The 27,317-nt window shown below is 43.4% G+C and overlaps 1 protein-coding gene across 34 annotated transcripts in view; it reads right to left on the bottom strand.

Moving 5' to 3' along the window:
* Positions 1-27,317, bottom strand: part of CADPS (calcium dependent secretion activator) — a 353,066-nt gene that overhangs the window by 171,469 nt on the left and 154,280 nt on the right. For all 34 annotated transcript variants that reach the window (XM_072127688.1, XM_072127689.1, XM_072127678.1 and 31 more), the window contains exons 4-6: positions 16,258-16,338; positions 13,719-13,955; positions 11,574-11,695 (exon numbers count right to left, since the gene is read on the bottom strand). In XM_072127688.1, coding sequence (XP_071983789.1) covers positions 11,574-11,695; positions 13,719-13,955; positions 16,258-16,338 — 440 coding nt within the window. The remainder of the gene's footprint in view (positions 1-11,573; positions 11,696-13,718; positions 13,956-16,257; positions 16,339-27,317) is intronic.

The raw sequence follows: 27,317 nt of genomic DNA, 5'->3' as shown, positions 1-27,317 counted from the left end.
ACCCTCCGATTTATAGATTTCTCAGTATCTGACGCCTTCATTAACCCCTACAGCACTGCTTTCATGCTAATGCGCAAAAGCCGATGGGGGTCATTTATCTTCTGTTTGTTTTGGCTAGTTTTTGTGTCATTTTTCCATCTGCTTCTTTGGTAATTTATCAATCTCACTTTTTCCTTGTGTTAAATGTTTTTTCCCCCCCCAGATCTCGTTTTAAAAACATTTGTTACAAATGTCGCACAAATGTCGAAAGTCACCTCTTTCCATTCTCCTTAAAGGAAATCAACCACCAGGATGAAGGATTGTAAACCAAGCACACTGACATACTGATGTGCGTCCCCTCTGGCAGGTTCTGCTCTTTTTTTAGCTTCTTACAATAAAAAGGTTTTGCTAATTATGCAAATGAGCCCCAGGAGCTCCAGACTCTATGGATGTCAATGGAGCTTGGAGCCCCGAAGGCTCATCTGCTTCATTTTTAAAACCTCTTTTTCTTAAAAACAAAGGCATACGAAACTACAAGAAGAGCAGCTTCTGCCAGAGGGGACACACACCAGTATGTCAGTGTGCTTGGTGTACAATCCTTCATCCTGGTGGTAGATGTCCAAGTACAGTTATAGTACTTAAAGTACTATAGTACTAGTACATAGTCTGGAGTTGTGTCGTAATGACTAAAAACAAATGTCCGCAGGATATTTCAAATTGTCCCCAAAAAGGCGCAAAAATTGTAATACACCAAAAAAGTAGGAAAAATGACAGAAAAAAAACTAAAATAAAAATAAACATAAATCACTCCCATTGACTGATAACGGCCTCATGCAGAATTGGGGTCAGATAAATGATTGGAATATTGAACTAAACAATCGCTTTTTATGTTTGGTGTCACCTGTAGATTGTAAGCTCTTGAGTCAGCATCCCATGCTATTCTGTAGTATCTGATTTTGTAACTCTGTAACAGTCATATATGATAGATAAAACTGAAAAATGAACACGTATCAGGAAACATCACACATTTCTATTCATCTTAAATACTGCAATTGCACACAGTGACCACTAGGTGGCAGTGTTTGTCTTGATTTGTTGTTGTAAATCATGAGTCTTCTGTTTCTGCTGAGACATCAATTATCATGTATTATGTATCATGTATTATGTATCATGTATTATGTATCATGTATTATGTATCATGTATTATGTATCATGTATGTCCCAATGTCTGGTTATTATTAAGAGTTACAGGTGATTCATTATTATATAATATATGATATAGAGGGAGGGGCTACACGCGCTGTGCGCATAAATTACGTGTTATCTCTATTTTGATAGCCCGGGTTATTGCAGAAAAAGTGAAACTAGAAAATATGATAACAATGAAATATAAAAAATATTTTAAAAATTGGTTTGACAAAAATATGTTTATGTGTTGTTTTTTTTTAAAGTTTGAAACTTTTTATGAGTCCGAATTTCTAGGATTTTTTTGGATCACTCTTTACTTCATTTTTTAAAGGTTGTGTGCCGAATAATAAAATTTTTGGCAACCCATTAAATGTTTATGGAGTTTAATGTGCAGAATAAATCATGGTTAGTTTTATTGGGATTTTATGGTGATACCGAATATGTAGTGATTTATTATTTTACTTTTTTATGTAAAAAATTATTTATTATCCATGGCCTCCTTCCTTCTAAAATCAATATTAATGTTATGCTAATAATCCTGAAGTGTTCTGGGGTTGTTACCAGAGCCCCTTAGTGCTGCAGCTTCACAGGCTGTTACACTCTCTCCCTCTCCCCACTGCTGTTTCCCCTGATGTGATCTCATACAGTGGGAGGTGGATGTGCTCCTGCACAGTGCAACAGCCTGTGAAGCTACAGCACAGAGGGCCTCTGGAAACACCCCTTCTGACTCATTAGCATAATTGTTAAGGTTGATTTTAAAAAATAAGACAACCAAATTTAAGAAGGTTACCACAGTCCCGGTGCCTGGATCTATGACTAAAGTGTCCCTGGTTTATCAGGATGGATTTTGATGATTTTCTTGAATGTAATCATCTAATATTTGGAAGACAAAGGTGTCTTCATTAGCCCCTCCCACTGTAATAAAAACCTATATTGTACTGCAATCATGTTGTGATGACTCCAATGGACCAAAAGTTCCTCTGAATAACCCCTTAGATGCTGTGGATCTCCATTGACTGTGGAATCTAAAGGCTTCAACGGCTGAGATCAAAGTTATCCCCAAGCAGATATATGTGTCACCCATAGCACCCGTCCCATGATGCAATAGTGCACCCACCCGTCCATGGCTTAATAATACATCACAGCGTGGGAGATGTTACTCAGTACATGTACAGATTGCCAAATGGAAAACAAATCACTAACACGATAAGACCTAAAGGGGTTGAGCCAAGTTTTTGGGTATACCCTATATTCCCAACAATCTGATCAGTGGTGGTCTGACTGATGGGACCCCAATGATCATTGGATCGGGGACCTAATTGAAGGAGCGGGATGTTGAGTATGTGTCCTGCATCTACATACATAATACGGGAGTATCAGAAATTGCCGTGCACAGCGCACCGGTATCTCCTGGATCAACCATAGACATTGGATGTAGCAGCAGGACACAGGATACTTGATCTGCCTCTCTATTTATTTTGGAGGCACAGAATCCCCTTTTCCCAGCAGTCAGACCCCCATCCATCATATTCTGCAGATAGGGATAACAATGAAACTTGGCCAAACCCCTTTAACTATCAATCACTCTTTACAATCTCATAGGGGCTCATTTACTAAGGGCTCTGCTGCCGCACTTTCGTTGGGTTTCCCAAATTTTTCCGTTTTGCGCCAAATTCCGGATTTTGGCTTTCACGCCACAGAAATCAGAGGGTGTGGCCTTCGCACAACCCAACGGATTTGGAAAAAACACGGAATTTCCAAAACGAAATGTGTCGCAAGATCAAGTGCTCACATGCACCGGGAAGAAGCAGGTGAACCCCGGGGGACCTCGGCGCAGTAGCGACACCTGCAGGATATCGGGCGCACGACCTTAGTGAATCCTGGCAGACTCGAATCCTCGTCGGACAACGCGCCGTGGGATCGCGACAGGACCGGGTAAGTAAATGAGCCCCATTGTGTTGTTAACTATAGGTGGCACTAGAGAGACATCTAACTTTTCACAGTAGCAGAACTCATTTGCATTCCTGTTTCCAAAAAAAGTATTGAATGAAGAGACCTCCATAAGGAGAAACCGCATCCCTGACTGATACACTGTACAAGGAGGACTTTTCATTTGGGGAGGTAAGGGAGGATTGACCAACCAAAAATGTACCTTATAAGTGGGGAGGGCAATAGAAGTTGGGGTGACACGAGTAAAGGCAGGCAATTGGAGTGGGGAGGAATACAGTAATGGGGGGCAGTACAAGGGTGCATTCACATGGCTGTTCTGGGGGCTGTGATCTGGTCACATGATCTGCCTCTGTGGCTCCTGGACATGGCGCGGTGAGCATCACCAGAGTTGGGTGGCCGCTCGTCTGCTTAGGGAGGGAGGAGGGGTGAAGAGCGCTCATCCCTCTCATCCCCGGTCCAGGAAAACACATGTGAGTAAGGAGATCTAAAGTAAAAGGGACGTTATAATTGGGTTGGGATACAGTAAAGGGGGCACCATTTATATGCTACATTGAGGGCGATAAAGGGGGCACCATACAGGGTGGATCCACCATGGGGGTTTTATACTATGTGGCCACACTAGGGGGTGCGGATTATGGGTGGGGAACAAAGAGAAGCCAATGACATGAAAATTTTCTTTGGGATGACCCTCTTTTTCAGGGTTCTGATATTTGGAATATTTGTGCTATAGTTTATGAGACTCTTCGCCATCAGTTATGTTATCTTCAGACGTGTGAACGACACCCTAGGTCATTGGTGGCAAAATGATGGCACGGGTGCCAGTGGTGGCTCTCAGAGCCCTTCCTGATTGCACTGAGGCCATCCCCGGGCACAGAGATCACCAGACAGGACTCAAATAACGATTCTATCCGTACAGAGAGACACTGGAGAGAAGATACAATGGGGCTCATTTACTAAGGGTCCGCGGAGAGCGCATTTTCATCGGGTTTCCCGGCGATTTCCGTTTTGCGCCAAATTGCCCCAGGTTTTTGGTGCATGCGATCGGATTTTGGCGCACTTGCGTCGGCTTGAAATCGGGGGGGGCATGGCCGTCGGACAACCCTACGGATTCGGAGAACACGCAAGATTTAACTTTTAGAATTGTGTCGCAAGACACGCACTTACAAGCACCGGGAAGAAGAAGGTGAACTCTGGCGGGAAGCGACAGATGCAGGAACTCGGGCGCACAATCTTTATGATTCGCGACGGACTTCATCCGACCGTCCGAATCTGGGATCGCGACTGGACCAGGTAAGTAAATTTGCCCCAATGAGTCTGAATTTGCCTTCCCTTTTTCAACTGTATTGGCGGCCTCAGGGCACTGATACGATTGAAAAGTTGTGGCAGAACAGAGAGCAATAAAAGCTACTGCTTAAATTTCTATGTTGGCAGTTAACAATAAATAGGTTTTGGCAGTAGTTTGGGCACTCAGTCTCCAAAATGTTCTCTGGCCCAGATAGTGGGGTGAAGAGAGCCTTCTATTGGGGTCACCCACTGTTTCTCAGTGTGTTCCAGGTATAAATCGGTTGGATTCTGGGTGACCTCCCGGTGTTGACTCCTTGATGATATTCTGATTACTACATTGGCCCCAATGTTCAGGGAAATCACATCCAAAACCCATCACCCAGAGGTCAGGCACATGTTCAATGTATGAGCCCTGGTTTTAATGTATCAGGTGCTTATATGATAATGTTGTGTATTATAAAGGATCCATCCTAAAATCGTCCTGGGAGTACCCAGCGCCCCTCCTCTCCGGCTATAAATAAACCACCTTGAGTCTCAATGTCATTGTCAATGACGTCCAGGACAGGTATCCCGCTGACAGACGGAGGAGATGTATTATATGGTCAGGCCCCTAATGGAATGAATACATTCTGAATACTGGGAATGAAAATCCCGGAGACATCATTAACCCCTCACTCCCCCTCCTGCTGTATAAGGAGCAATGGGACATTGGCTGCATTTTTCTTTAAATACAATGAAATTTTTTATTTACATAATTTTTTTTTACAATTTTTTTTTTTGACAGCATCTTATCAACTACCCCCCCCCCCTCCCCACCAAAATGTCCCCTTCTTATCTCCAGGAGATCAGGTGATAATCCACAATAGATGAGACACATGGATGGTCAATGATGTTTGAGTTTGTAAAAATTTTTATCTATAAAAACTCTGAAACATTTATTCTTAGGATTCTATGTTGGGCCTCTCTGTTCTTCCTCTTTAAAATGTAATTGTCAAATTTGGTTACAGTTGAAGGGGGGGAGGTTCCCCTACACACAGTAACTTTCACTGTTGTCTGTATCTGACTCTATACTATAGGACGTTCCCCACAGGTTTCTGAATGATTAATAAATGGAAATATTACTATTTTTTTTAACATTATTTACTATTATAGGGGTTGTCCACCTTAAGCACATTGCAGAAAATAATAATATTGTTTATGTTAAAGTATGAAAAGTTATTGAGTTTTCATTTCTGCTTTCTGTCTGTAGATAAACACAGGACCATGATCATGTGATGTCACACAGGTGCACGGCTCGTTATATCCCTGGTCATGTGATGTCACACAGGTGCACGGCTCGTTATATCCCTGGTCATGTGATGTCACACAGGTGCACGGCTCGTTATATCCCTGGTCATGTGATGTCACACAGGTGCACGGCTCGTTATATCCCTGGTCATGTGATGTCACACAGGTGCACGGCTCGTTATATCCCTGGTCATGTGATGTCACACAGGTGCATGGCTCGTTATATCCCTGGTCATGTGATGTCACACAGATGTTTGGTTCGTTATATCCCTGGTTATGTGATGTTACACAGGGGCACGGCTCGTCATATCTCATGTCATTTGATGTCTCACAGGTGCACAGCTCGTTTTATCCCTGGTCATGTGATGTCACACAGGTGCATGGCTCGTTTTATCCCTGGTCATGTGATGTCACACAGGTGCATGGCTCGTTTTATCCCTGGGCATATGATGTCACACAGGTGCACGGCTAGTTATATCCCTGGTTATCTGATGAACACAGGTGCACACCCCATTATATCCCTGGTCAGGTGATGTCACACAGGTGCACGGCTCATTATATCCCTGGTCATGTGATGTCACACAGGTGCATGGCTCGTTATATCCCTGGTCATGTGATGTCACACAGGTGCATGGCTCGTTATATCCCTGGTCATGTGATGTCACACAGATGTTTGGTTCGTTATATCCCTGGTTATGTGATGTTACACAGGGGCACGGCTCGTCATATCTCATGTCATTTGATGTCTCACAGGTGCACAGCTCGTTTTATCCCTGGTCATGTGATGTCACACAGGTGCATGGCTCGTTTTATCCCTGGTCATGTGATGTCACACAGGTGCATGGCTCGTTTTATCCCTGGGCATATGATGTCACACAGGTGCACGGCTAGTTATATCCCTGGTTATCTGATGTCACACAGGTGCACGGCTAGTTATATCCCTGGTTATCTGATGAACACAGGTGCACACCCCATTATATCCCTGGTCAAGTGATGTCACACAGGTGCACGGCTCATTATATCCCTGGTCATGTGATGTCACACAGGTGCCCGGCTCGTAATATCCCTGGTCATGTGATGTCACACAGGTTCATGACTTGTTATATCCCTGGTCATGTGATGTCACACAGGTGCACAGCCCATTATATCCCTGGTTATGTGATGTCACACAGGTGCACAGCCCATTATATCCCTGGTTATGTGATGTCACACAGGTGCTCGGCTTGTAATATCCCTGGTCTTATACACTACACAAACAATATCAGTTATTTGCTGGAATGCTTAAAGTGGACAATCCCTTTAACACAATTGAGGTAATAGCTCTTCTTTAATAACTCAATGGGACAGTGCTAGGATGCCAGCACTTGGGCCCTCCTGGCAGTGCTGCATTGAGCCGCTAGGGCACTTCTATGCCAGGTCTGACATGGAGTAGAATTACATCGGCATGGGTGCAGGCTACAGGCAGGGTGCAGGCCCCGCCCGGCACAGAGGGCCCAAATGGCATAGGTGGTGGTGAAGTCCCATCGCAGTTTTTTCCAGCATACGAGCCGTGATAAATACCCCTCTTTAAAATGGACATGGGTGCGGCTGTGTGGTATGATCGCGACTTATGGACTTGCCTAGAGTCCACCATAGTGGCCACGTCATGCTCATTTGCATATAAACAAGGATGGGGATTTCTTTGCATTCAGGCCACAGATTTTCTCAGGAAAGACCTGTTTATGCTGCAGGACACTTCACCTCCATAGTCACATGTTTTGTTTGTAAGTGACCCAGGGACTTCCCTTTAAAATACTGTAGGTTACCTTAAGCCCAATCTTAACCACAAATAAGAAACGTAAAAAAAATTAGGTCCAAACTTAAAAAAAAAAAACGGGCGACCTCATTCGTATTTGCCGTAGTATTATCAGAAGTCTCCAGAATCAGGCGGCTCTGATGCGTCTCTCTAGCAGCCGATACTCTACACATTCCCATTTTACATCAGGACTGTACACAAATTCCCATATTTGATCTCCCAGCACATTGTTAGCTCCGGTCCCAGCGCCTATGGCTTCTGCGGCTTCTACGAGGAAGCTCGGAGCGGATCTGTGAGAACTTGCCCGAGGCCTGATCAGTACAAACGTCTCATCAGGGAGATGCGAGGTTCTGCCTTTGGCTCTTGAAGCTGCGGGACTTCGCTTACTAATCCGGGACCATTAATCCTGTGTCTCGTGTGACATGTAAAGAGACGGCTCCAAATTGTATCTAATTCTTCTCGTTTTCTTCTCCTAACTTATATTCGGAGAGAGGTGGAGAATTAAAGGGGTTGTGTGGATGAGGAAATCCATCCTGGTTATCCATCCTTAGGATTTGGAACCAAATTGAGATCTTAAACCCAAATAAAAAGGGGTTAAATTGCAATACCAAGAACATCCACTGTACATAAGTTTGTAATATATTTTATGTAGAAGTGGATTATAATATAGGCGATTTGGGGAGTAGATGGGGCCCAATCTTTTGAGGGGGCCAACCAAACCGCCCACCAAATTTTATACTTATAAGGACCTTCACCCATGAAATCCTTGTACATCTGTTCATACACTTAATACACAGGAGCCATTCAGGACCTTCCAAGGTCCTCCGAAGGTCCTTGAACCACAGACTGAAAGCAGCAGAAGGGAGACATCCTCCATTCCCCAAGAAGCGGATTCTAGTCCCAGATGTAGGAAGTGATTCCAGACTTGTAGGGGCTATAATATTCCTACAGCCCAGGGCCCATGGTGGTCTTAATACAATGCTGATCTTATTGAAAAACAGTGTTTCCTTTTGCACTTAGTTTTGCTCTTATCATCCTCCCTCCTTCCCTTCTAATTGGCTTTTCCTTCTAAAATCTCTGCTGAATTTTGTTTTGCTAGCAATAAGATAGTAGCCCTTTAAGGTGCCAAATTACATATAAGAGGGTGCAGTGAGTCACAGCAGCTAAGTCTCTACAGAGAGAACTGCAGAATGTCTTAAAGGAAATCTACCATTCAAATCCATCCTGATAAACCAGGGACATTACTCATAGATCCAGGCACCGGGACTGTGGTAATCTTCTTATATTTGTTATACATGGCCTCCTTCCTTCTAAAATCAACTTTTACAATAATGTCCTGGGGAGGTTACTAGAGGAGGTTGGGGAGGTTGCTGTAGCTTCACAGGCTGTTACACTAACCCCCCTTGCTCCCTCATCTTGCTTCCCCCACCCTATGCCCGTTGTAATCTCATACATTGGGTAACAGGATGTGAAGCATAGAGGGGCTCTGGTAACGCCCTTAGGAGTCATTATTTTAAAATTTTAGGTTTTAGAAGGAAGGAGGCCATAGATAACAAATATAAGAAGACTATCATAGTCACAAGTACATCTAAGGCTAGATTCACACTTCATTTTATTTTTATATGCTCAGCTGAGCATACCCATAGACATATACTGGCAGAAAGAGGCATTGTTTTGGCTTCTCTCTACCCAGTCTTCATTCTATAATGTGCAAAGCACAGGATAGCAAGATGCAACAAGCTGCGTCTTTCCATCCTGCTGCCTCCTGCGGAGCGGTGCATACACTCAGTGGAGGCCAATGAAATTTTCTGGGGGCGGATGCAGCACTACTGCATCCGCCCAGCCTCTACTGAGCATACACACTCAGTGAGGTTCTCCAGTGATGTCTCTGTCCATGTACAGACAGTGACATCACTCGGGAGACACCCTGAACATCGGCAGCAGCCAATCACCAGCTGCTGCTGATGTTCACTTCTCTTCTCCTGCTTTCAGGGAGTGGAGGAGGCACCGGGCGACGTATCCCACTGTATGTGCACTAGTCACAGAGGTTGCCATTTTCACAGGCCAGGATACATTTCCTACACAAACCCCGAAAAGGGTTAAATGGTTAAGAAGGAAAGTGATAAAATGTGAAGTTACACCAGTAATTATCCTGATTGCTGTAATTATAACAAAGTTAACCTTTCGGAAAAGCAAACATTTTGTCATTATTAAAGACTGTGATAATTGTTGTAGGGGATTTATATTTGTTAGAGATCGGATCAGAAAATCTGCTCCTGTTTTTATTGCTGTGAAATGTCATCCGAGACATTAATATCGATGTGTGACTGGTGGCGGGTGCTCACATCGGGCGGACGGCTCCACTGTCTAGAAAAATTCAGATTGAGGTCGAGTTTCTGGAGCACCTGGCACAAGGACTACGAGCGCTGGAGCAGGTGATACAACCAAATTATCAAAGACAGCTCTAGCATATTGGGGGACATTTATCAGGGCATCTACTCCAGAAGTGGCATAGGAGCCCTGAAATAATGGCCATTACTTGCCACAAGTGGGCGTGGACTTGGTGTGCAGAGGGCGTGACTGGCGGCAGAGTGGGCCGGCGCGTGGCATCCTGACCTGTGCGCTCCCTAGACCATGTGAATGTTATCTCCTATTCACATATGGCAGCAGATAACAATCTGGTTGGGGCCTGACTACAGTAACTCCCTCTGATCACCTTAATGCTGGTCACGTTTTCAATAATGAATGGAGCTGTGAGCTGAGTATTTGTCCTGTAGCTCCATTCAATATTATGGAAGCTTTGGATGTCGCTGTGTATCTCCTTCACCTTCATAGACAGTAAAAAGGAAGAACAGGAGATTCCTCAGCGCTCTGCAATTTCCTTCAATTCAATAGTATTGAATGGAGGAGGCAAAATGCATCAATTAGTGAGAATAAGACCCCCTTTCTCGTGATGGTTGGGGGTCTTAGTCGTTGGATGCCCACAGATAAGATTGTTTTCTACTATCCTATGGTTGAGGGAAACCATCCAACTTGGTACAATCCCTTAATACTGGCAGTGACAAGTAGACCTACATCTTATCATGCTAAGGAGCGTGGTCCACTCTATTTAACACCCACTATAGGTGACTATGCTCTATGTTAGTGTCCTGGTCCTAGAAGAACTTTTAAAATTGGGTTCGGTAACTCAAAATCCACCATTGTTAGAAATTACTGTGTCAAGGTTTCTGCTTCCAACCCTAAATCCCTGGTTGAACACCAGAGTTCTTATAGCCAAAGTTTTTTCAGGATTTTTTCTTTTTTAGGATTTTACATTCATTTCCTCTTCCTAGTAGATAACGTTGACAAAAAAACGGACCAAAATATATTCGTACAGCGTTCACTCAATGAATGACAAAAAAAACACACAGGGCTGATACCGATAGACTATCAAGAGTCTATTACACTTGTACAATGTATCAACCCTAAAAAATACCACGTGGCAACGACTTCCATAGTCTCCCTGATCTTACAGTAAAAAGTCCCGATATAAGACAAGGAGGAAATAAGGGTCTATGTGTAAAAAGATTATTAGAAACTTTTCTATTCATTGTAATCAGTAGCTTTGTAGCCAAGTTTGACAACCTGTCCTTGTCCTCTAATCCACCCATACCTTAATTACCTTGGCCACCCCTGCACCCGCTGTAGTTCATCAATGTCTTTCTTCTAAACCGGTGCCCAAAATTCACCAACTCACGACACTTTAATAGATGCTTTGCTGACTAATGCAGTTTCTTTGTGGTTTTCCAACAAAATGCTGACGAAGGGCTCCTATCGGCAAGCACCCAAACAATCAATTCATGTCATCTGTAGCCACAATATGAGATGCGCTTGTCAAGGTAAACAACGATGTGGTGCGGAGTTGTTCCTTAGGACAGGTTCGGCCAGACATTGGAGATAAGATTGCTCAGCACAAATGTATTTTTGGGAATTACTTTAATCTTCGAGTCTCTTGTCGGAACATTTAATGCAGTAATATCAGATATTCAATCAATTGCTGAAAATTATTAATATTATTCATACAGAGATTATCAATTTTCATCAAACTTACGTTGGTTTAGAAGCTTCTGCCTGGTCGGTTTGCAGTTTCTCTCCTCCTTCCACCTCCATAGTGCAATATACAATACGGTTTGGGGCGAGTGATTTTAATCCTTGGACTTCCATTATTACAACCTATGGATAAATAAGAGGATATGATTGAAGAATATGGTACTAAGGTAGTGATGAACACCTAGACACTCGATAGATCAATCGAGGCCGGAGGTCTCTGATCGCCAGAACATTAGGGTAAAGTGCCCTACCTTCCATGGAGCAGTGGTGGAGCACTGGTAGTCAGGGGCATAACTTGAGGGGGTGCAGAGGGTGCGATCGCAAACGGGCCCAGGAGGCCCATAAGATGTCACTTTCCCATATGAGAAGACTAGTACTATAAAACATACATCATAGTCAGAGGGCCCGGCACAGACTTTGCACTGGGGCCCTGCAGATTCAAGTTACGCTTTGCTCGTAGTACAACCATGTACCAGTCCTGGAATACCCAGATACAGATATTGTGGATGCCAATTCTTCACTATATGATAACACATGGTGTGCCCAATGTTTTTTGTTAGTCGGTGTCCTGGAGACTCTATGTACCTCCATAAAACCTCAATATATGGTTTTGTCATTTACATCAGACCTTATGCTGATCTATCTATTCTAGGAAGGTAGAACACCGTTGGGTGACCCTCTTCTAAAAACCAGCCCACCCAAAGGATATCCCATACATGTCTAACACCGGAACACTCAACATTGGTCATCAGTATCAGACTAGTTGGGGTCCAACACATCAAACTCTCGAATCAGCAATTTGAAGACATTGGGACACAATTACTAAGAGTCCGTCGGACGCATTTCTGTCAGGTTTCCCGAATATTGTGCATGCAACACAAATCGGGGGGTGTGGCCGTCGGACACTCACATACACCGGGAAGAAGATGGTGAACTCGGCGGACCTGAGCGGGGAAGCGACACATTCAAGAAAGTGAATAACGGCAGACCTGAATCCTTGGGGGACATTCTGGATCAGCGGAAGCAACGGGACGGGTAAGTAAATGTGCCCCATTAGGGGTTCTTTAGCATTGGTTTGCCTGGGCATTTTTGTCGTAAAAAATTCTCAAAAAAGTCATATTGAGGTTTTATGGGACTTTTCACTGCTAAAAAGTCTCACAGGACTATTTCCAACTCATCATTAATCTGGTGTAAACATAGAACTACTGCTAGCTCAGCGCCATGCAACAACATGCAAAGCCAGATTCATGACTTTATAGTTACTCCAGTCCCCCTGCTGGTGTGTGGTGGGATTATTTTATGCATTTTGAAACTTTTTGAAAAAAATAAATCCCAGACAGAAAGTAGATCATAGAGCATTTATTCAAAGGCCAAAGACAGTTTGATTAATCTGATGGGCAGTGGAGCTCCAAAAACAGACATAGAACTGTCCCTAGAAGCCAGCTTAATGATAAATAACCCCCATTTGTAGCATTTAATTGAGTGCTGAGGTTTCTTACTGCCCAACAAGTATAGTGGCTTTGCTTGGTATTGCATGGAATGGAATTGACATTGAATGGAAATGAGTTGAGTAAAGCTCTGAAGAGCTCATCAGTGGTGGAGCTGGATACTGGACTCCCCTCTATCTTATTTTGTATCCCATCCTAAGGATAGGTCATCAATATTTTAGTCCTAGAATATTACTCGTCCACTAATACCATTAGGTACAAGCACTTGCCATAATGGTCCCATTGTTAGCCCAGACCACCACTTTCCTGAATTCAAGAACAGAGCCAAACGTCTAATATGGGAATTCACATTTCCTGCTGACGGTGCAGTCAGCCAAAGTCATTTTACTGCATAATGCAAGAGCGCGAGAACTTTGCCAAATGCATGATTGCTTTGAAATTAATTGGTACAAGCAAATCAGCTAAAATGATTAATTTTTATTACATTTACACCATCTGCCTAGTTAGGCGCCATGACCCGCGCTCCATCGTTATAATGCAAGATAGACAAATTGCTGTCGATGGTAGAGCTGTGTTAGGGAGTAAGCGGGTCCGATATTCTCGCTGTCACTCCGCCAGTGTTAGCGCAGTAACTAGTGGCTCGGTCCTTGTAGGCGATCAATACATCACGTTAATTCACTGCGTCATGCGGCACTTACCTCCAGACTGAAGGACAGGACAACATCGGACTTGGAGAGCTGGTTTTCGTTTTCTTCCCCCATGTCTATGATGGATGTATTATGACTGCGCTTTAACTTCTGGAGCTTGAATTCGGAGCCGCCTTTGGACACCGGCATACTCTCCAAATTAGCCATTAACAGATTCACAGAAGACTTTAGCTCCTCAATGTACATATTTTCCATCTCTTTTGAGACAAACTTTGGAAACTTTCGTTCCTGGAGGCAAAAATAAAAGGTAATCAATAGAGATGAGCAAACACTAAAATGCTCGAGTGCTCGTATCGAATAACAAACCCCATTGAAGTCAATGGGAAACTCAAGCATTTTTCACTGAAAGAACACATTGAAAGTACACTAAAGAAGAACAGATTGCAGATGTTTCCGTACATCTGCTAACTTATCCGAAGACATGCGTGCAGAACGGTGTTCTTCACAATAGTATGTGAAGAACAATATGTGTGAAGAACACATTGCAGATGTTTCCATACATCTATTGTGAAGAACACCGTTCTTCACTTAAATGATCCTGTGTTCACTGTGTTCACTGTTTTCATTGTATTCTTCACTGTTCTTCACTGTGCTATCTTAATTAAATGCTCGATCTCGAGCAGACGAAATACTCGTCCGAGCAACGAGCTGTTTCGAGTATGCTAATACTCGAACGAGCATCAAGCTCGGACAAGTATACTCGCTCATCTCTAGTAATCCAGTGGTTTTTTTTTCCCGAGATGTGGCCATTACCTTCACTTACTGGAAAAAAAAAACTTTTAAAAAATATTTCACAATTTACTTTCTGCATTGAAGTCCACATGATTTTTAAGACCTTGTAGCACAGTTGGCCATCTATCTTTATCTAATGTGTATGGGAATGTCCTGACTCTCCCCTGACATTGTTGGATGGAAAGAAAGATTAGGCAACTTAATTCCCTCTACCTCGGCCGAGCATGCGTTAAAGGGTGTAGAAAATAACCATGTCTACACCTCCCTAGGGTGGTCAGATTTGCATAAAAAGCTGGATGTGGTTGTCCTATGCTGTTTCCATAACTTCCATAGAGGTGGATAGGAGTTATGGAAACTGTATAGAGCAACAAATATGGATAAGATGAGAATACACCTTTAAGTAAGCTTCCTCCCAGATGTGTAGAGATGAGTGAATGCTCTCAGGTTAGGGTTCATTGAGTTCGACTGAACCTGATACCAAAGTCCAGGTTTGGGTACATGAATTGGAACGCTTACTCGCAAAAGTAACACCGGCAACTCAATCTGCTGGGGGTTTAGCATGAACACTGGACCCAAACCTGCAATGTTCAGCAAGGATCCAAAATGTGACAATAAATTAGGAATATATAGTTAACACACAAGTACCCGTCATGCTACAGTGTTGTTCCAATTGCCAACCACTTCGGGTCTTGAAGTGATCAGTGGACATTTTAAATAGAGGAGGTGAATCAAATACAGAGGCATTGGACAGGATATTTGGCACCAGATATGTTGACTATTTATTCCTATTATACGGTCAAATTTTGAATTCTGGGCATAACCCCGCTTTGATAGTTCGAAGGAAAGACTTAATTTTCATCCAACAACTATTAATGGCCCGTAAGAAAATACAGGCCTTGCACCCGTGTGTCTATCTCATGGGCAGGACACATTATTATCCCATTGAAGCCAACAATGAAAGTTTCCATTAATAAATGACTAGAAGCCGAGATCTTAAAAACTGTGAACACTAGAACTTATCCTCATAACATGAATTCACCTCATTGCATAAAATGAAGAACAAATTTTGGTTAAATGATTTTGGAATTAATGACTTTTTTTCAGGCTTTTCTAAACCCTCATGGAAATGGACCAGAAATGGTGTCAAGGTCAAGAACAAGTCACAATTCCTGAGATCTCTCAATACTGTCCTTGTACTTGTACTTCTCATGATATCCACATTTTACCTATTTTTCCTACTAGAAATTTATTTAAAAAATTGACAACTGGTTGTTACCATTCAACTGGCTAAAGGGGTGGGTCTCTAGATACTGGCAGCTCTGATTGGACAGTGTCAAAATGTGTAGACGATAATTATTACTTAATGGGGATTACAAGTATTAACTAGGAGTCACCTTTTAGAGAATCAAAACCTACTGTATATCAAACGACATAAAAGTTTCTACTGTTCCCTGACATTACTCTTAGTTTCTTCTCCACCCCTACCCCTCCACCCTAAAAATTAGACCCAAAGACTTCCTTTAAGTCTATACAGATCTCACTAATCAATGTCTTGGCTGGTTAAAGGGATCATCCTGACTTCTTGGAGCTCACCGAAAGTTATAATTAAGGCTTGTGTTGTTTTTAATTGAGGCTCATGACCCTAATTTCCCAATATTCTAAATAAAACAACCAATTAAAATGTTCATTACCACAGCGTTGCTTAATGAAGATATCCTCCCATAGGTTATGCTTGATATGTAAAGTATGGGATTTGTTTTCTTTGGTCAAATGGACTCAGAAAATGCAAATGTCTTACCCGGGCAATTTGATCTGCCATTTGAAGACGGCCATCTAGTTCACGTCTTATCTGGGCGGCTTGTTCGTCAGGGTTGTCCAACTAAGACGAAAGAAGAGATTGAGATAAGTATCACGGTGTTATAGGAAGTCTCAAACACAATACATTTTACTACATTAAAGGGGGGCTAAAAATATTGACAACCTTTCCTAAAGGCAGATCCTTAATAACAGTTTGATGGGGGGTCCAACACCCAGCCAACCCCTAGATTATCTGTTACCAGTAGCTGCTAAACAGTCAATAGAACAGGAAGCAGACAGTGCTGTTCTCTCTGTAGTGGCTGAACGGAGTCACTGCAGCTTAGTTTCCATTCAAATGAATCTGCAGTACCCAGGTCCCACCACTACACAGGAAATGGCGCTTTCTACTTCCTGTTACATTCTCTGTTTACCAGCTACTGAGAACAGATAATATGGGGGTGCAGGACAGCTTTTTATTCTAATTTCAGGATATAGCCAAGAAGGTGATGAGAGACAGCTGCTCGGCTCTATGTAAGGTGGATGCGGATAAAATGGAAGATTAGACACAGCAGCTCAGCTCTATGTATAGTAGATACTTATTACTACCATATAGCCAGGGGTGTAGCAGCCATGAGGCGAGTTGAGCCTCTTGCCCCAGGCAACACCAAATGCAGCAAGATAAAGAGACAGCATCAGAGCCTCAGTTAATGGCTACAAAGCAGATTCTGGCACTTGCCTCTCTGCCTGAACAGCTTCTACATCATGTTGTTTTCATGGCCAAGTGCGGTGACATCTTCCAGTAAATCAATTTGGAATTGAGATGTTGTATATAGTCAAGGAGGCGGAGACCTTAACACTAAAGTCAAACTTTCCACAACTTTCACGCTTCTTTCCCTGTGATTGACATCATTTGCTATACTTCAGGAGATCTGGTTAGTGATGTCTCTGGATGCCAGAGCATTAGTTACACAAGAGGCTGTTCTGAGGCGAGGAGAGCTTGACTTCAGTATTAAACGCTCCGCCTCCTTGACTTTTTACAACCAATTTACATCTCACTTCAAAGTTGATTTTCTGGATGATGCCCCAACACTGGGTCATGAAAGAAACCTGATCTAGAAGGTGTTCAGCTGTTCAACTGCTAGACCAGTTTCTGATGACAGGTTCCCTTTTAAATCATGTCTCTTTACACCTAAAGTCAGCATCAAATCTTACCGCTCAGAGTAAGTGGGAAGTATTTACCATGCTTAAATTGTAACATGAAGGGCACATCAGACACTACTGAGATAGAAAAGGTGAGGAGTGGTGTTATAACTGAGTGTATAGGATACATGTATGATCTTTGCAGGCCCCTAGCTCTGGGACCACCCCTTTTCATGCACAGGGACCTGGGTGTGACTGCATCGCCTAAAGCTATACCCAAACCCTTGAATTATTACAACTCACAAATATATAACACACATAATCCTAACATCAGCTGCACTAATACATCTAATCCCCCACCCATCTAATAAAGGAAGGACAAATAGATTTTGGCAAAGGTCAGTACTTTTGTTATAACCCACAACCATCTCAGAAGGATTGCCGGGATCAGGACGCCGCCACCAGCCGCTCCTGCTATGAAGTCCCGTTTCTTGGCTCCAGGTAAACGAATCCCCTCTAATAGAGTAACATTATATTCCTCAGGGTTCTTTCTAAATTTAAACACTCCAGTAATCATTTCATGAGATGTTTAATCCTCATCAAGCTTGTCTGTCTCCGGCCCCTGGGGTCACTGGCTCGCTACTAATTTAGAAATTTTCTAATTAACAGGCAATCAATCAATTAGCGCAATAATCTGCCTTGCTCAGCTAGATTAATATTGCTGAGGACATCTTATCTGTCAACGTCCATCGTGTAGACCCACAGGTAGAAGATGGCGACTCGCTAGGACGACGCTCTACAGTGCTGACCCGTTTCGAGACTCTACAATGTGGAAGAGGAAAACATTGTCATCCCGAAACCGCTCCATACCTCAATGTTCCATCATTATTCTATGGATATTTATGGATTTTAATTGACTTTATCAAGATAGAATAGGTTCTGCGATGGATGAGTCTTGGCCCATTTTTTTGGAAAATGGATTCCTTTGCAATAGGTAAGATGGGCATCCTAGCTGGCCACTTTCCCGCACATTGGGGCACATATACTAAGGGTCTGCGGATACCATTTCTGTTGGGTTTCGGGACTATTTCCAATTTGTGCCGCATTTAACAGGAGTTTTTGGCGCACGCGATCGGATTTTGACTTTCATGCGGCACAAATCGGGTGGCGTGGCCGTCGGACAACTTGACTGTTTCGGAATGAGCATGGGATTTAAAATTCAAATTGTGTCGCAAGACGTGGACTCACATACACCGGGAAGAAGAAGGTGAACTCCGATGGACCTTGGCAGGGAAGCGACACATGCAGGATATCGGGTGCACGATCTTAGTGAATCGCGCCGGACTTCATCCTTGTCGGACAGTCTGGATCGGGGATTGCGACAGGATCGGGTAAATAAATGTGCCCCAATATCTTCCCTTATAATGACCATATATAGCGGTAATATAATGCAACCCCGTATAATACTGCCATATAGTGCATGAAAATAATTAACCCAAGAGCCCACATAATATTACCCCATATGGTTCCCACATAATACTCCCATATAATTCCCGCATTATATTATATGCTACGTAGTTTTCACGTAATACTTCCACATAGTTCTCACATGATACTGCCACATAGTTCCCATATAACACTGCCATATTCTTGTCACAAAATAGTGACACACAGTTCTAACATAATACTCCAATTTAGCTCCCACATTTTACTATACACTATATAGTTGCCACATAATACTACCACATAGGTTTCAATTAATACTGCCACATAGTTCCCACCTAACAATACCATATAGTCGCCACATATTCCTGCCACAATGCTCCCACATAATACTGCCATACACTTCCCGCATAATACTGCCACATAGTCCCCACATTATACTGCCATGTATTTCCCACACATTACTTCTATATAGTTTTCAAGTAATACTACCACATATTTACCAAATTATACTGCTGTATAGTTGCTATATAATACTGCCACATGGTTCCCACATAATAATACATTTAACTTCCAAATAATACTACCATACAATGCTACGTAAGACACAATGGGGCAGATTTACTTACCCGGTCCATTCGCCATCCAGCGGCGCGTTCTCTGTGGTGGATTCGGGTCCGGCCGGGATTCACTAAGGTAGTTCCTCCGATGTCCACCAGGTGGCGCTGCTGCGCTGAAGTCCGCTGAAATGCACTCAAGTACACCGGCCTATTCCTAGTGAAGGTAAGTGCAAGCTCCGCAACACTTTTTGTCTTTTAAATGCGGCAGTATTTACGAATCCGTCGGGTTTTCGTTTGGCCACGCCCCCGATTTCCGTCACGTGCATGCCAGCGCCGATGCGCCACAATCCGATCGCGTGCTCCAAAATCCCGGGGCAATTCAGGGGAAATTGGCGCAAATCGGAAATATTCGGGTAACACGTCGGGAAAACGCGAATCAGGCCCTTAGTAAATGACCCCCATTGATTTTAGTTATCCCTAGGCTTATGGAGTAAATTTGATAAGATGAGATTCATGAAACTTTATATTTCTGGGTAACTGAAGAATGTTCTGCAATTTAATGGGTGGAGCTTAAAGGGGATGTCCTTATATTGAAGTATGGGTTATATGCTAGAAGTCCCAAAGCTGGGACCCTCACAGATGGTGATTGTGATAGGTTTGTACTGTTGGTAATAGCTGCGCGTGGTAATTGGTCATCATATAACATGATCCAAACAATCCACAAATAACACCACCCCGACGTCTCCCCGATGCAGGAAAGTCTTCAGCAAGTAAATGTGGTTGAGTTTTACGGTCTAAAGCAGGAACATCCCTAAAAAATTCATAAGCTTCCAGCAGATAAATAATTCACACGGAAGTCAACGGATGCTCGGAATTATGAAAACAATTGTGAAGACCATCAAAAATATACAATACGTATTTAGAAAATTCTGGGATGTTGACATTAACACGTTTCCAACTGGGAAAAATTGGGAAGAGTCAAGGGTCAAACGCCCCCGTACCCTGGGACACTTCTGACTTAATTGATACAGGCAGTCCCCGGGTTACATACAATATAGAGTCCGTAGGTTTGTTCTTAAGCTGAATTTGTATGTAAGTCGAAACTGTATATTTTATAATTGTAGATACAGACAAAAAATTTTTTTGCCCCAGTGACAATTGGAGTTTCAATTTTTTTTGCTGTTATTGGACCAAGGATTATCAATAAAACTTTATTACTGACACCTTACAGCTGATCATTGCAGTCTGGGACTACAGTAACATCCAGAGAGCTTCACCAGACGTCACTGGGGGCAGAGGGGTTCGTCTGTAACTAAGGGACATCCGTGAGTCGGTTGTCCATAAGTAGGGGTCTGACTGTATAGTACATTTTATAGACAAGAAGTCACATCAAAGCGTTGGATATTCACAAAATCCATCAGAGGAAGTTACTACCTACAAGGATGGAGTTTCCCCACAGCTCCCCCGCAGGGGGAATAAAGAATTACACTTTCTTCATGAAAATCAATAGGATATCCACACTATCTCTCTGTTATTTCTGTAAAAATGGAAACAGCAATTATGGAGTTTGTTACAGCTCCCACAGGAGTCGTCCAACAACTTTATATGACCTCAGAAGACTCTTATTTTATGTGGTCTATGAATACTTGGATGGTTTTCCCAATATACACAATTATCCCCTTATCCATATCATAAGGGATCAGTGCCTGATATTTGCATACCTTGTCTGTGGACCCTTAGCGATTATAGGATTGGGCACTCACTAGCGCCCCCTAAGTGCTCAGTACTAATAAACATATTTTACCAGCACTTCATCTACTACTAATAGACTTATAGGGGCTCATTTACTAAAGGTCTGTCGGACGCATTTTCGTCGGGTTTCCAGACGATTTCCGTTTTGTGCTGGATTGGCCCAGGATTTTGTCCCACGCGCTTGGATTGTGGCCATCGGCGCCGGCTTGCATGCAACAGAAATGGGGGGGGGGGGGGTGTGGCCGTCGGACAACCCGATCAGCACTCACATGCACCGGGAAGAAGCAGGTGAACTCCGGCGGACCTGAGCGGGGAAGCGACACATGCAGGAACTTGGGCGCACAATCTTAGTGAATCACGGCAGCTCCTAATTATGGTCAGACAACGCACCGTGGGATCGCGACAGGACCGGGTAAAGTATATCTGCCCCATATACATGAAGGGAGAGGAATCCATTCACACAGAACCCTAGGGGGCAATTGTTGGGGGTCCCACTTTCATTCAGACACATGTTTTATTTGAATTAATTCAGAAAAAAATCCAGACCGGAATAAATGATGCAAAATAGAGATAATATAGATATTTCCAACCCCAGTGGATAAAAGCTGATTTTAGAATATGATATATTCATTCTTCTTCATCTCCCTTGTAAAGAGAGGATTCTGCTCACTATCTGCATCACTTACAGTATTTGTATCCAAAAACCAGGAGTAAAACAAATATAAAACATAAAAAAACCTCTAAAAATTACTGCCTGCCATAGGGAAAGAACATGTGAAGATTGATCTCAGATGAAAGGACTTGGATGTCTCATATGTCAGGGGCGCAGATGGATGATGACCCTGGAAGGATGAAGGTTCGGAGCTGATTGCTTGTATTGAATGTTCTGATGTGTTGTACACAAGGCACCAGGTCTAGATGAGGGTCCGACTTAGGGACTATTTTTAGATGAAATTGTATCCTGGACAAAGTGTCAAAGTCAAACTGATTCAGCAATGTGAAAGGATTTCTGAAATTGTTCGAGCTAATTATTTATCCTCCGTCCATCCGTCCACCAGGGCCAAGCAAACAGGTCCTCCAAAATATGTCAGAGGTCTGGGTCAGATGTGGCTCTTTTAATGGCTCGTAGACAAATATTTAGTAAATAGCGCTGATCACTGGACGCAGGCAGTGATGTTACCTCACTTTGTGTGGACCCGGGTACTATCACCGCTGCTGCCATTGCTTAGGTAACGGCGCCTGGGTCAGAGAGAAGAATGGATGGCGGCTGTGCCATCTAGGTCATAGAGAAGAGTGCAGGAGCAACGAGAAACCAACCGCAGGGAGCACAGGTATGTGAGTATTTATTTTTTTTGCTAACTACTTATCGACTGGGGGGCATGTTCTGGGTTTACATATCTACTGTGGGCATGTCCTGGGGATACATATCTACTGGAGGCATGTCATGGACCTGGGGGTACCTATCTACTGGGGCATGTCCTGGGCCTGGGGGTATCTATCCACTGGGGGCATGTTCTGGGGCTACCTATCTACTGGGGGCATGTTCTGGGGGTACCTTTCTACTGGGGGCATGTCCTGAGGGTACCTATCTCCTGGGGGCATGTCCCGGGCCTAGGGGTACATATCTTACTGGAAGCATGTCCTGGGCTTGGGGGGACCTATCTGCTGGGGGCATGTCCTGGGAGTATCTATCTACTTGGGAGCATGTGCCTTGGCTACTTATCTACCGGGGGTATGTTCTGGGGCTACCTATCTACTGTGGACATGTTCTGGGGGTACCTATCTACTGGGGGCATGTACTGGGCCTGGGGGTACCTATCTACTGGGTTCATTTCCTGGGGGTATCTATCTACTTGGGGGCATGTGCTGTGGCTACTTATCTACTGGGGAGCATTTGCTGCGGCTACCTATCTACTGGGGGCATGTACTGGGGCTACCTATCTACTGGGAGCATGTCCTGGGGGTATCTATCTACTTAGGGGCATGTGCTGTGGCTACCCATCTACTGGGGGCATTTTCTGGGGCTACCTATCTACTGGGGAGCATGTGCTGGGCTATCTATCTACTGGGGGCACATGCTGGGGCTACATATCTACTGGAGATCCTGTGCAAGTGATCATTTCAGGCACCGATCGGGGTTGAACTGAAGTCTGGGTTCAGGTCCCTGAACCTGCAATATTTTGTATAGTATTGGCATAATTTATCATTTACTGACTTGTTTCTATCTATCAATCCCATACACTTGCCCCTCCTCTCTGCACCAGTTTTGAGTAAATTAATATAATTCCACGACCGTCGCTACACAAATAAGCCCCGACACAATTCTCCAAACAGCTACAACGACGTGTATCCCTGACAGAACACCGTCCCTTTAATTAAAGGCACACATGTGCTCGTAACATTACCAGTCTTTAGTAGATTTAATTAGCATAAAAGTAAACATTTTATAATGGGATTTTCTTGGAAACAAATTTAGAACGTCTATTTAACCAAGGGGAAAAAAAATCACAAAGGGTCCGCGTCATTTTCTATATCTACAGCTTTTTTTTCTAGAGTAAATGAAATCTCATTTCGCACTTCAGAGGGTTTCGGCGTTCTGCATTGGCGACAAATTAAACTTATTATGCGGGAGAAAAAAAAGCGTGTTTATCTAAACTCACAAATTAGGTCTCCATGTGCAGGAGGGAGATCAGTAATCTGAATTAGTCAGCGGTAACTTGTGTTTCGCTACAGGATCATCATTCTGATTATTTCTGTAATAGCGATAAGACGCCAGACAATAATTACCGCTACATACAGTACGAGCTCAATAGAGAAAATTCATTCTCAGGGCTGGAATTATGACTTACAGCAATGTCCAGACTCTATCGGAAACAGCACTTTCTGCCTCTATCACAGCAATAATTCAAAGCAAAATGTGATACATGGAGATTTAAAGTGGTTTGTCCATGAAAGAAAGTTCTCAAATTTTAATCCCATAGTGATGTTTACACAATAACAGTGATGGTAGGTGTAAGATTCCAGAGTGTGGGCGGGGACTCTCTAAGCAGATACTTCATGATCACTCTAGTGCTGTGAGATGCTATGTGCTGAAAATGTGCTTAGATTATCAAGGTACAGGTTTATATACACTTTCATTTAGCTACTGAACATTGTACTAGTATCTGACACTTAGAAAGAGAGAGATGAGACAGATCAGAGTCATGAGAGATGATGAGATCCATGAGATGGATATAAAACACAATGACACTCTCAGCTCTGCTAACTCTCCTATAAAAAACACAGGGACAGCCCTGCTATATGCCTCCCTCCCGGATAAAAACCTTATCTGTCTGTAGCTTGTAGAGTAAGTCTCCGCACACTGCTGCCTGTGCCTGTGTCTGAGCTGGTCTTGTAACGCAGGTGGAGAGAAGAAGAGAGTGTGCCGACAAGAGAAGCAATTCATGAGCATAATTCAACCATAGTCAGAAGATTTCTTCCCTAACCAGGGGCAAACAAAATTGTAAACATCAGGACTGTGGAATGCTGTATTTTTGTTAATAACAGTGAATTAGAGAATGTGTTATTTTGTTATTCTGATTATATTTAAGTATCTTGTCTTTGCGGCAATACCCCTTTAACCAATAACCAGGTAGGAGTTTCAAGTATTTCCAGATTTCTGACAGTCATTGCATCTTATCATATTTCTACTAAATAAGTCATGTTAACAGCTCACTTACTGTAACACACATTTATACTGTAATAAAACAACATTCAACCTTTCTAAGGCATCCATGAGGTTGATGTGGCTAATCAATATTAGGTTGGTGGGGTCTGAAATCACGCAGCCCGAATAATCCTTTGTCCTCTGGAGTCAATGCACATTATCTGAGTAGTGGTCAACCAGAGTAGATGCCGCTCAGCTACCATTCAAGTAGAACTGATCTGCAGTAACCTAGTTTGACCACTATATTGAGAATGGCACTGTCAGTTTCCGTTTTCATTCTCTTTGGATTAACTGTTGGTTAATCGCTGATCCGTATGGAGCCGAGTAAACCCCCCCATTGATCTGATATCGATGACCAACTTTAAAGATTGTGCATCAATGGGCCACATGTATCACTCGTTTTTTTCTGTTGTTTTTGCGCCTTTTAATTCAGGCGCACCGTTTTTGCGCCATTTTTGCGATTAAACGCCAAACTAGCTGCGCAGCAAAAATAACCACCTTTCCCTCATCTATCTTACCAATCCAGATGTTTTGCTGCGCCTAATGATATTCATCACTTGCAACGTTTTCATTTAGGCGCAAAAACGGGCACAAAAACACTCCAGCCCAAAGGTGGCGTTATCTGAGAAGAAAGCACTGAGCCCCTTTGCAGAAGAGCTCATTTCTAGCAGCAAAGCTCAGCCAGACACTGGAACATATAATAGATACATTAGATACACTGCAGACACTGGAACATATAATAGATACATTAGATACACTGCAGACACTGGAACATATAATAGATACATTAGATACACTGCAGACAGGAGCTGCAGACTCTATTTACAGTTCATCACCTTCTATTTACAAAACATTCTGCAAAACGCTGAGCTCACAGCAAAAGAGCTAAGAACTTTGCAGAATGTTTGCAGAAGTTTGCAGATACGACATACAAGTGTCCCCCATGTAATTCTGTACAGTGTCTGAGGGGGATATTGTGCAGAATTACAGGGGTGCAGCAGGGGACCAGCACTGGGGGATCCCCTCCAGGAGAAGCCCATGCTGAGGAGGTCACTGGGTGCAGGGTGTCACACACCTGGGTGCTGCTGAGGAGGTCACTGGGTGCAGGGTGTCACACACCTGGGTGCTGCTGTGAGTGTTATCTTCATTCTGGGATGTGGGAGAAGCAGAGAGGAGCTTGTAGCAGGATGACATGTAAGTGCCCGAATCTAACATTGCGCCTAAACTGCGCCAAAATTGCACCTAAAGTGATTAATAAGAGGCAGAAAATATACTTATCACAGATGGTTGTAGCTTGTGATAATTCTGGCAAAACAGTGCGCCAGAATTTAGGCGCAACTACTACACTTAGGCGCACAAAAGTGATAAATGTGGCCCAATATTTAACCCCCTTCCCCCAAACATCCCTTTTATGCAATTTACAAAAACATCATGAATAGTCTTCCTGGGGGAATGTATGGAATGGGCCATGGGATGACTGATATGCGCAATGACAATATAAAACACTGCCGTATAGCTATCTGCAGGCAAATATGGAGATCACAGGCAGCCGAATTTTGAAGAAAACTTTGCCTGCAGCATCGTACGCTTTACTGAATAATCAGAAGAAATGGAAATGGAACATTTTTTTACTTGCCGCCAGAGAGAAGAATTACAGGGACGGAACGGCAATGGAAAGTCCTCGGTATAAAAACACTTTAGGGGTTAAAGGCCCAGTTGCATCATTTTCTATCTAACACCTGAGTATTGAGCTCGGATCCTGATGGTTTTCTCTTGAAGCTCCACTTAGGTTTTTATAAACTGATCCCATTCCCATAATCTTGGAATGCAGGATTAATCCCCTAAATACTCCATTAAAGGGGTTTTCCCACAAAACAAGTTAGGCCCTATACACTGAGACCCCCCAGATCACGAGAACAGGAGTTGATAGGGTTCGAGGAACCTCCATCAGACCCCTCGTCACTCCCCGAGATAAGCGGAGCAGACGCTCGGCAATATCTGTCAGCTCCATAGAGATGAATGGAGCAGAACGGATGTGCGAGGCCGATGCTCTGCTCATCTCGGGGACCGTCAACATTCAGCATCAACATAATGGGGCAGATTTACTTACCCGGTCCATTCGCGATCCAGCGGCGCGTTCTCTGCGGTGGATTCAGGTCTTCGGGCGATTCACTAAGGCAGTTCCTCCGACGTCCACCAGGTGTCGCTGCTGCGCCTATTCTGGGTGCAGGTAAGCACGTGTCCAGTGACCCTTTTTTTAAAAAATGCGGCGGTTTTTCCAAATTCGTCAGGTTTTTGTTCGGCGAAACCCCCCCCCCCCCCCCTGATTTACGTTGCGTGCCTGCCGGCGCCGATGCGCCACAATCCGAAAAAAGCCGGGGCAATTCAGGGAAAATCGGCACAAAATGGACAAAAATTCGGGTAACCCGTCGTAAAAACGCGATTTGGGCCCTTGGTAAA

The sequence above is a fragment of the Engystomops pustulosus genome, chromosome 10 (assembly GCF_040894005.1).
Source record: "Engystomops pustulosus chromosome 10, aEngPut4.maternal, whole genome shotgun sequence".
Lineage (NCBI taxonomy): Eukaryota > Metazoa > Chordata > Amphibia > Anura > Leptodactylidae > Engystomops > Engystomops pustulosus.
The sequence above is the reverse complement of the archived record's forward strand: the minus strand, read 5'-3'. Positions and strand labels throughout refer to the sequence as shown.